We start from the raw sequence: 11,312 nt of genomic DNA, 5'->3' as shown, positions 1-11,312 counted from the left end.
TGGAACTTTTCATTTAATAAGGAAATAAGGTTTTAAATAAATAGTAACACATTATTTTGCTTTAAAACTTCTATTTTTAGCCTTAGGAAACTCAGTGTCATTCATGGCTGGGGAAGCCTATGAATGGGTCTCTATCTGTAGAAGGTTCAATTTCTGGTCTCAAATTTTCTATCAAAAGTGGCCCTGTCAAATCACAGCCTAGGTTCACAAAAACTTTATTTCCAGAAATATTGCTTTTAGTATAGCTCAACTCTTCCTCTCACTTCCCACAGATATATTCTTCAAGATAACAACACATTATTTCCAAAGGTTTTACTTTACATATGGTTTGATTTGAAGCTTTCTCGGGCTGTGCACTGAATGCATGTCAGTGTGCATATTCAATCTCTTTCCAAAGAAATATAGCAGTTGAGTATCCAGGAGAACACAAGTGAGTACCATATACTTTAATAGAATGCTTATAGAGCTCTCCTCTTGGGCCAAGAGAAAAAAAAAAAACAAGTGCCTGCAGAAGTGAGCAATGCCCAATGTTCTCCCAGACACACGCTTGGGTATTTACTGTTGATAACACTCCTCCACACTATTTTCTTGTCCAAAATGTAATCTGTCTCATCTTTCATCATACTCTAAAAAATGCAGAGAAAATATTATGAATTAACTGATCTGAAATCAATGAGAGAGAAACAAGGGGGAAAGGGGCAAGTTAATGCACAACCACAATACACAAAGGTAATTTTTCTTTTCAAAAGAAATGATGCAATGTATTAGCAGTAGCATAAATTCCAACAAAAAGTCGGGCACACAGATTTGGTTATTTAGATTAAAAATATTTATTACAGGCAGATTTGCTTTTCCCAAGGAAAAGTAGTACTGGAAACATTGAGAAAATGCAAACTGGGTTAAACCTATTCCCAAGTCCATTATCAAGTAAGGTATCACTAAAGAAAAAGGAGTTTAAAATTAGGGAAGCCTACACACAATTTAGACAGGGGAAAAGAAAAAAACTCAGCCAAAAAGGTCAGAATGATCCTTTACGTTTTACAGTCTTTAATTAAGCACATAAAACTGTACTACTTAATATATTTCTCCATAAACTTTTTGTGAAATTCAGATCGCAGTGTGTCATTTACAAATCTTTTGTCTTTCTTCTGGTCATCTACACCTTTTGCACAGTTCTTGAAGACAACATCATCATCCCACCTGAGGAAGAAAAGGAAAACCGAACGTCTTAAAATGTTTGCATCAGGAGACAAGAATATGTGCACTGCAAGGCTTAGTCATTACACAGAAAGACCCGCAACATGTGTATCATTTGATGCAGTAATTACACTCAAAATAATAAAGTAATCCTTAACATATAATCTTGCTTTATTATAGCAAGAATCCTACTTAGAACATGTAAAAGATTCTTATTTCTCCAGTAAAAGAAACTTTTGAGTTAAAAAAATAAAAATAGATTTTAATTGCATAAATATTTAATATTTTTAGTTCTAATATAAAAAGGCAGCACCTAGGACTACTCTAATATTGGTACAGGCATCTGTAGATGATAGTAGCCAATCAACTTAATGTAGTTTAGATTATGTGGTTTTAAGGACTGTAGATATTCCTCTTTTATCAGTTAATGTTTAGTAATCATCTACCGTAGTATTCACATCATAGGCCAACAAGAGAAGGAACCATTGGGGTATAATAATTAAGGCTCAGATATGGCCCACATGTACATTAACCACGGAGAAGTACCAGCTGAAGAACTCAGGGCAGAACTCTGGTTGGATTCTGTAACATATAAGCATGAAAACAAAAACAAAAACAAAACACAACACCTGTAAGTTACAAAATACATGTGTTACAGAAAATAAAAATCATGGCTGGGCACGGTAGCTCATGCTCATGCCTGTAATCCCAGCACTTTGGGAGCCGAGCAGGGTGAATCATAAGGTCAGGAGATCGAGACTATACTGGCTAACAGTGAAACCCCTTCTCTACTAAAAATACAAAAAATTAGCCGGGTATGGTAGCACACGCCTGTAGTCCCAGCTACCTGGGAGGCTGAGGCAGGAGAACTGCCTGAACCGAGGAGGCGGAGGTTGCAGTGAGCCGAGACCATGACACCGTACTCCAGCCTGGGTGACAGAGCGAGACTCCGTCTCAAAAAAGAAAAGGAAAAGCAGATTTCAGAGTATCATCTAGCATATAAAACATAAGCCCGTATACATAATACAGATACCCTCACAGATATATATATAAAACATAAGCCCATATAACATGTGTATTTGTGCATGCATGTGGTTATATGCCAGGAGAAACTGCACGTGGGAAATGAGCAATGAAAGTGGTGGGCACCTTTGGAAAACAGTGCAATAAAGTCATCACTGATTTAGTACACAGAAGCATAAGAAGCTGAGCAGATCAATATGACTGGGATATAAGACAGGTTTCTATCTCCAATTTGCATTCAAAAAAGGCAGAACAAACTATACAGCTTAATTTTTATATAAAACCAGTACACTTTTTTCTGTATCCAGTCTCTCCTCAACTCACTTCAAACAGGATTTTTGTCCCTCCTTCCCAACACCAAAATGCTCTTTCCTGACATTAGTATTTGTCCTCGATGATCACTCATCACCTCCTGAAACACTATGCTTCACTTCTTTTAGTTCTCCTCCCTTCCCAAATGGCTGCTCCCTGTCAGCCTAGACTTTGTCATTCAAAATTCATTCAATCAACATTTATTAGGCACCTGTATAATGTTTAGAGGTTGGGTAGATGATTAGAACAGGTATTGGTAACTAATAATCTACCTAACCTCTAAACATTATACCAGGCTCAGTTTTGACTTCTCTCTAGCTATACCCTTCCCTAAGTGATTTCATCCTGTCTCACAGCTTTAAAAAGTTTATCTGAGCCGACAACTTCCACATCTACTGTCTCCAGCTTGGAGTAATTGGAACTGTATCAGTGGCATGGCATCATGCCAGAGAGGAGAGCAGGTAGTGATACTGCATCACTCCAGAGGGGAGAGCAGGAATGAACGGTAATGGATCACGCCAGAAGGGAGAACAGTCAGTGGTACTGCATCATGCCAGAGGGGAGAGTGGTCAGTGAGGTAATGCCTCACTCCAGAGGGAGAGAGCAGGTAGTGGTACTGCCTTATTCCTGCGGGAGGAGCAAGTAGTGGTACTACATCATTTGAGAGGGGAGAGCAAGTAGTGGTACTGCATCACTCCAGATGGCAGATAATAGCAGTAGAGGTGGTGAAAAATAACAAATATGGCTTAAAAGTTAAGCAATGTTTCCTTGACAGATGCATATAAAATAACCACCAGGCTGGGCGCCGTGACTCACGCCTTTATTTCTAGCACTCTGTTCTATTCATTATTTCAAATAGAACAGAGAAGAGTTCAGTGGATGGTGGACTTTTAGAAGCTTTAGATAATGCACCTAACCATCCAACTTAAAATCTGCATGCCTGTGTGTATAGATACACACACATATACACACCCTGATATATATAGATACACACACACACTGTTCCTGTATAGTACCTTCTTATCCAACTTTTAAACTGCATGACTGTGTGTACAGATACACATACTCTCACACACACACACACACACACACACACACACACTCCGTTACTCCATTACTGTATAGTACCTTCTTTTAACTTTGAAGTTGGCCTGAGGCTGGGATGGGCCAGTGAGATTAAGGAGAGGGTTTCCGCTCAGAATGTTTTCCATACGAATCCTCTCTTCTTCAGCTTTTTGTTCTTGTTCCTATCAATGATAAAGGAAGATTAATATTCACTTATTTTAATATTCACTTATTTTCTATTTTTCAATTTTTTTAAAAAAAATTTTTTTATATGAGCTCACTGAAAAAAAAAATCATTAGGATTTTACAGCAAGAAAAGCATCAAGGCAGATTTTGTTTTTGTTTTTAAGACATACTAGAAAAGTCTCCCTCATCAAAATAAAATAATTTGGCATTTTTATTATAAATATTTCATGCTTGACATCATACAGTAATTAGTCTCTTCCAACTGTGAAATGCTAGAAATCCATATTTAAATCTATTTTCTTTCTTGAAGTAATGTAAAATTAATTGCTTTAAATTTTAAACGTTTATCAATTAGCACAGTCTAATAATTTAAGAACATATTACATATCAAAAAGACACATTTAGCAAAACCATTACCTCAATTTTAAAGGGTCATACATAACTGTAATAAATTTAATTTAATCTTATTTTGAATTACATTAATAACATAAATAATCTTATTTTGAATTACATTAATAATGTAAAAGTACAACTCTAGGTTTGGTGACAAGTTATTAATGAGAAAGTAACTCCTAAAATAGGACAAACTACCATGTACAAAATTATATACAGCTAATATGAATTTCTACTAATTTACCCTAGGTTGACACATTTTGTTCTTATTGACTTATTATTATTATTATTATTATTTCTTTTTTGAGACGGAGTCTTGCTCTGTTGCTCAGGCTGGAGTGCAGTGGCATGATCTCGGCTCACTGCAACCTTGCCTCCACGGTTCAAGCAATTCTCCTGCCTCAGCCTTCCGAGTAGCTGGGATTACAGGCACATGCCACCATGCCTGGCTAATTTTTATATTTTTAGGAGAGATGGGGTTTCACCATGTTGGCCAGCCTGGTCTTAAACTCCGGACCTCATGATCCACTCGCCTCAGCCTCCCAAAGTGCTGCAATTGTAGGCGTGAGCCAGGTGCCTAGCCTGAGTTTCTATTTTTATACCTCCCATCCTTTATCTGTTACAACACTGTCTTTCTTCACTTTCATTTTAGCATCAACTTCTTCAAAGACAATTACCCTGAGTTTTCGTCTCAGAATTTGGAATATAAAATGTCGAAAACCCTTAGCTATCACTTCTAGATCTACCTGCTAACATGTTATCTTAAGCCAAATATAAATCCCGTTTTGCTGTGTTTGGGGGATGACAGAAATTGATGACTTAATAGATCAAGGAAAAAGAGATGGTGTGGAAGTCATGGTCCACACCATGACTTTTTTATGATGAAAAATAAAAATGAAAATGGGAGGTGAGAAGATCTAACTTTTAATGAAATAAACAAGAAAATTCCTTTAGGCCATTGCTCAGAACTTAAAATCAGTAACTATCCATCATAGATTAAGAATAGACAGTTTTCTAAATGCTATATATTTATTTTTAAGAAATTATACTGATGCTTAAAGGGAAAAGATATTTATCTGAAATACTAGAAAAATAGGAGCTAAGTATACAATATAGCCAAACTTATAATGTGTATGACATATAAAGGTCGCAAACATTTTTATGTTTGGAATATCATTTCCTCTGGAGTTACTGAATGATTGCCACACATAGCACTGGGAAAAGGCATAAATTCTATATTCGAACAGCAGGCATACTATGTTTCATAAATACAGGCTAGTCATCAGATGGCATGTATGTCAAATCCTAACTACCCCGTTGTAAATATTTTATTGGAACATTGCCACAACTGCTCATTTATGTACTCTGGCTGCTTTTATGCTGTAACAGTGGAGGTGAGTAGGTGCGACAGAGGCTCCATGACCAGCCAGCCTAAAATATTTACTATCTGGCCCTTTACAGAAAGTGTGCTGATCCTTGACAAAGGCTAAATGGTTGGAAAATCTTAATTTGGGGCATGGAAAAACCAGCCAATAGAAAGGGAAACAGGGATAAAAGAAACAAAACTATCATTCAACCCCAAGAAATACCAACACATTTTAATACAAAAATTAGATGAAACACAAAACTGCAAGGCCTTCTATCTAAAAATGTTTATCCTTCCTCAAGGTCAACGAAAAGCATTTAAATTGTTCCTCTCTTTATGTATCCAGAAATATTAGGCAAGCTAAAATAATTTGGAACAATTGCCCTCTAGTGGTGTGCAAGTGGGACTGGGAATGTTTTTTATAATTCTTTGACTTTTAAAAACTGGACGTAAAAACTATAAGCTATTATAGAAATTATGCTCTCTTCCAAAAAACTTTGATGAAAATTGTATTTTAAAATACTTTTCTTTTTCCAATCTGAATTCTAAGTCTTCAAAGTCTATCCCAAATTCTATCTCTTTTTTGAATTCTGACCTGGCCCTCCTGATTCACACGAACTCTACTTCCCTAGATCCCTGGTATTGACCATGTAGTATCTTTTCTTTCTTCTTTTTTAAAAATAGAACAATTCTTGCCTCAAATAAAATCTTCCACACAAGTCTATAAAAAAGCTATGCTGCTCTGGCTGAAAACAGGAGCAGACATTCCTACTCGAATGTCTCACAATGTGTCAAATTCAATATGTTCAAACAGAACTCATCAACCATCTCTTCTTTCTGCTTAAATATGCCAATTCTTTTGCATTCCCTGTAGTGATGTATGGCAGCAATGTCTACCTAGAAGCTGAGAGTCCTCTCTGCTGCTGCAATCGGTCAGTTACTTTATCTATCAACTCAATCTCCTTTATTTTTTTAGTTATTTATTTTGTTGAGACAGAGTCTTGCTCTGTTGCCAGGCTGGAGTGCAGTGGCGTGATCTCAGCTCACGGCAACCACCGCCTCCTGGGTTCAAGCGATTCCCCTGCCTCAGCCTCCTGAGTAGCTGAGATTACAGGCAGGCACCACCACACCCGCTTAACTTTTTGTATTTTAGCAGAGATGGGGTTTCACCACGTTGGCCAGGATGGTCTTGATCTCCTGACCTAAGGATCCTTCCGCCTTGGCCTCCCAAAGTGCTGAGATTACAGGTTTGAGCCACTGCACCTGACCAACCTCCTTTTATTTTTTATTTTTCCCTGCTCCCCTTCCCACTTTGACCTCCCTGATAGCTCTATCAGCATCTAATTACTTATCTCAATTCCAACTCCTATCATACAAGCTGAGAGTCTCTTAATTGCATGGGAAGATCACTGGAACAGCCTCCTAACTCAGTTTTTTCCAATTCATCCTCATATTTTTGCCAGAGTAATCTTTATAAAATACATATCCAATTTTATCAATCTCCTGCTGAAATCAACTGGCTCCTCCTGTCCTTTAGAAAAAATTGAGACTCCAACAGCATTATTCTGCCAATCTCTAATGCTCTGACTTGTTCTTGCCACTTCAGTTTTACCTCTTAATATCACTCTGGGTAATTCAAAGTTTTAACTATCTTTGAGTTTTATATTTTTTCCTCATATTGTATAAATGGAGAGACCGAGAAGCTGTGGAGGCTCAGAGAAGTTAGATAGCTTGACACAGGTTTTATGAAATCTGTTGACAGATTGCCTTAATAGTACCTAGGCAGGAGACAAACAGAGAGATAATCTTTGCAGACCATGACTATATCTTGATCATCTTTGATTCTCCTGTCAATTAACAACCATCAAGTAAATGCTGAACAAACGAATAAACAAGTAAATGACTAGCAAGCTGGTGAATATTACTCAATGTATTTGAACTATTTGGAAAGAATTTTTTACATAACCAGGATACCTAGGATGTCATACAAATAATAAGATTTATAGATCTACAAGTGCTAAATATTTAGACATGGCAAGGGAAATTTCCAATATAAGAAGATATTACTTATATTTTAAAAAATTTGCTACTTTAGTATATATGAGAAGATAGAGAGATGTAAATATTTAAAACTTTGGTTTTACCTTTCTGGCCTGCTCTTCAGCTCTTTCTTTTTTAATTTTTTCCAGTTCTGCAAGAAGAGCTGCAGTATCATCATCATCACTTTCCTCTTCAAAATCTTCATCTTCCTCCTAAAAGAACAGTGAGAGTCCGTAAGATTAGACAGAAAATATACATTACCAAAACATGGTACATATGTACAGTTTATCACCCTAAGAGACTCAAAACAATTGTATGTAGCTCAAAACAACTTTAAGCTAGCAAGTAATCAAAAGTGCAAAAAAGTGTGCTAAATTCTCAGAAAAAAAAATTTCAAATGAATTATCATTAAATTTCACTTGAAATTAGGTTTCCTGTTTTAAACTATTATGAGTAACTCTATCATTTAACTCTAGAATTAACTGCTGATGTGTATAAATAGTTAGATATTACTCACTGGATGCCACTTCAGGTTTTTTCACTGTCCTATATGTAGAAAACTGCAAATTAATTATAGGGTCTAAGGTCCCACAGGATTTTAACATTAACTGATGTGCTAGTCCTTAAAAACCTTTTGCTTAGATTACTTCCCTCCCTAAGCACAGAGGGAACCATTAAGTGTCTTGCACTTAACGGAGGGGGCATCATATCTAATGTAAAAAGGCCGCAGGGTACAACTCTAGAGGGCACTGTTCATAGAGAGCCCAGTGTGAAGAGTGCCCTGTAGAGATATGAAACCCAGCAGTAGTGCAGTAGTTTAGTACAGGGTATTATTTTGGGGGAAAGCATATCCTTTAATAAGTTCCTTCCATTTTTGGTTCTCTAGAGATCAAACTTGCTCTTAAAGTCCTTACTACAAAATAATACTTTTTGTTTTAAAATCAACTATAAAGTTTAGCACTGAGGTTGGGGCTATATCTGAATAATAGTAAGTAAACATAAATACAGGTCACTTCTTAAAGCCAAAAGCACAACAAGTATTTTAGAAAAACATGGTAAATCAATTATTAGATAGAGATGAAAGGAGGAAACAAAACATACGTCTGTTAGAGGGTCATCTGCATCAAGGTTGGCAGCAGGAATCTGGTCTAACCGTGGCTTTTTTGACACTGAAGAGGAGGTTGTATGTTCTAGGTGGAAACAAAAATCATTTAACTTAGTAAAACAAATACTGCATTTCTTAAAATGTTTTAGGGACCTGTGGGCACAAAGAGCCCACATTAAAAGCATTTATGACAACAGAAATCATATCCATAGTGCCTGGCAAATATGCTTTTGGTAAATGTTTGTTATTATCATCTCTAATGACTTAAGAAAGTATTACAGCTCACATCAAGCTGTAAAAGCAAACAAATGGTTAACATTTTCCAGTTGCTACATGAAAGAAAAACTATCAACAAGATAATTTTATGAGACAAACGTCTGGGATAGTGTTGGTACCTCGGGTTGGACGATCCCTATTTTTCTCTCTTGCAGCAGCTCTCTCTCTTTCTTCCAACTCTCTCCTGAAGTCACGGTTACGAACCTCTTCAGGGGCATCCTGAGTAGTTTGTCTAAAGTAAAAAGCCAGGGCAAAAATGTTACTTAAGCACATACACACACAATTTCAAGCATAAAAAAGGGAAGTAGACAAGATCATAAGCTAATCTGAGGGTTACTAATAGCCACTCTTGTGATGTTCCCAATATTTCAAGAAATCCAAATTCAATCACATATTTTCCTATAATAAGGCTTTACACTGATTAAAATATCTTTAATTAGTATTATATCAACTCAGAACAGTAACATTTAAAATATATTGACTGGTGCTGATTGTGCATAGTCTCTCTGAGACAGTATCATTTATTTATTGTTCTATCTACATATCAAAATTCCTGGTTAGTAGGAATTTTGCATTTTAAAATCATAGAGCAAAATTTTAGTGTTTAACATCCTATTGCATTCTATGCCTATGAAAATAGGTAAGTAACATAACTCAAACATACGACTATATCATGACCATGTCATTTAACAGATTTGGTCTTGTTTTGCAAACAACAACAAAAAAGTCTTATTACCTGTATTTTATCTTTGTATGAGAAGGTAGGTCTCTGCTTGAATACTGCTTTGAAAGTTGGCTCAAATCACCTTCTCCTTTTCCTCTTCCACCCCTTGCAGGTTCAAAGGTTGGCCTGGCTGCAGTTGTCATCTTTTATGCTTTGAGGAAAAATAGTATCAAGTTATTTCCAACATTACGAACTCTCATTTTACAGAGTATTAATCAATATCCATACTGGTGAAATAATTTCTAAAACTCATTCCCCAAAACTTGCTTAATCTTCTTAAACAAAAGTTTTCAAGAAAATAAATTATGAGGCTTAGGCAGTAGAAGAAATATGGCTTCCCAGGCATGTTTTAGTACAAAAAATTGTCATGAAGATCTGAGTTTGCATCCCCATTCTTCTTCTGACTGTGTGGGCCTCAGGAAGTCACCTAGCTTAACTTTCTGTCATCTGCGGAATGGAGATATTCCTCCTAGGATTACTGTAAGAATTATGACACAACATGTCAAAACCTTTGTAAAATACAGCACTGTCATATCTGAGTTTTAAAAATTCTCAGCTCAACCTTACTCCATCAGTCTCTAAGGTTTGCATTTTATCTAAACTTCACACAATAGCAAATAGACTAATAGAAACAAAAGCCAAAAACAATTTTTAAAAAATCACTGACGAAGTGACTAAGTGCCCTAGAGAAAAGTGTGTTAAACTTCAATGACAGTTACATAGAAAAAAAATTCTTAAACCTTTTGTTGATCCAATTTTCTTCTACAACAGGCATCATATTATAAATCAGATCTTTTGTGGGTTGTAATTTAAAGACTGTTCAAAAAAACAAGAACCTCACCCCAGAGGATTCTAATACCAAAAACCAGGGACCCATTCCTTAAGTTATTTTCTGCTTGGCGCAGTCACAAGAATACTGTATACAGATTTAGTTACTAAAACCCTGTAGGTGTCGGAAAAGTAAGTGTGTGGGAGGGTGGGCGAATTGGGAGGATTTTTTTCGTTTTCTTTTTTTTTTTTTTTTTTTTTTTTTTTGCGGGAGGGCTATTTCTCTTGATTTCCAAAAATGGTAGAAGCAGGTATTCAAAGAAGAAACAGGGTTATCTGGCGCTGGGGGCACCGCCCCTTCCCACACACCAACAGAATTATCACTCCGGCCTCCGGAAAGCTAGTCTTTCGCTTTAACCAGAAACTCGCTGCCTCTTCACCCGTGCCTAGCACTACAGGGATGCGAGGGGTAGTGAAGGGTGGACCTAAGGCTCCCTTTAAGCGGTAGGCGAGCTGCCTTTACGCTGCGATCTCAACTGCAGGCCGAGAGCTCCGGACGCGCCTGACAGGCACTCGGTTCCGCCCCTAGCGGGCTGCTTCAGGGCCTCCGCCGCCCGCGCTCAGCACTCTGCCACCAACTCCGACCCCAACTGCCCTTTCTCGTCCTACCGGGATAAAGAAGATAATCTGTTATCCTCCTGCCGCTCACCTTGGCCGAGGTCCGATGCAGCAGGCTCCGAAGATCATACAGAAGCCATTACTACGCTTGACTCCCAAGAACCTTTGCGCTCAGGGCTAGCGCCTACGACCCGGAAGCAAAACCCAAGCGCTTCAGAGGAGGAGGTAACAACCAATCC

General features: G+C 37.3%; 1 protein-coding gene across 2 annotated transcripts; it reads right to left on the bottom strand.

Annotated features, from left to right (window-relative positions):
- Positions 1 to 297: 297 nt before the first annotated feature.
- CWC15 (CWC15 spliceosome associated protein homolog) lies at positions 298 to 11,298 on the bottom strand. Of its 2 annotated transcripts, none has more exons than XM_032295729.1 (7): positions 11,165 to 11,298; positions 9,700 to 9,838; positions 9,083 to 9,195; positions 8,684 to 8,772; positions 7,687 to 7,794; positions 3,661 to 3,779; positions 298 to 1,200 (listed from the first exon to the last, which is right to left on the bottom strand). In XM_032295729.1, exons 2-7 carry the CDS (start codon positions 9,828 to 9,830, stop codon positions 1,071 to 1,073), a joined length of 690 nt encoding a protein of 229 aa, XP_032151620.1. In that variant the 5' UTR covers positions 9,831 to 9,838; positions 11,165 to 11,298; the 3' UTR covers positions 298 to 1,070. The 2 variants fall into 2 exon arrangements, with proteins under 2 accessions (XP_032151620.1, XP_032151622.1); XM_032295731.1 differs by having other exon boundaries at positions 11,125 to 11,223.
- Between the last annotated feature and the right edge of the window lie 14 nt (positions 11,299 to 11,312).

The sequence above is a fragment of the Sapajus apella genome, unplaced genomic scaffold (genome assembly GCF_009761245.1).
Source record: "Sapajus apella isolate SASKATOON/1434 unplaced genomic scaffold, GSC_monkey_1.0 scaffold34, whole genome shotgun sequence".
Taxonomy (NCBI): domain Eukaryota; kingdom Metazoa; phylum Chordata; class Mammalia; order Primates; family Cebidae; genus Sapajus; species Sapajus apella.
The sequence above is the reverse complement of the archived record's forward strand: the minus strand, read 5'-3'. Positions and strand labels throughout refer to the sequence as shown.

Excerpts from the sequence above, each read along its gene's own strand:
- CWC15 (XM_032295729.1), bottom strand. The coding sequence starts at position 9,830 with ATGACAACTGCAGCCAGGCCAACCTTTGAACCTGCAAGGGGTGGAAGA. Across the intron at positions 8,773-9,082 it reads TAGGGATCGTCCAACCCGAG|AACATACAACCTCCTCTTCA; the intron begins GTACCAACACTA and ends GTTTCCACCTAG. Across the intron at positions 7,795-8,683 it reads CAGATGACCCTCTAACAGAC|GAGGAAGATGAAGATTTTGA; the intron begins GTATGTTTTGTT and ends CTGTTCTTTTAG.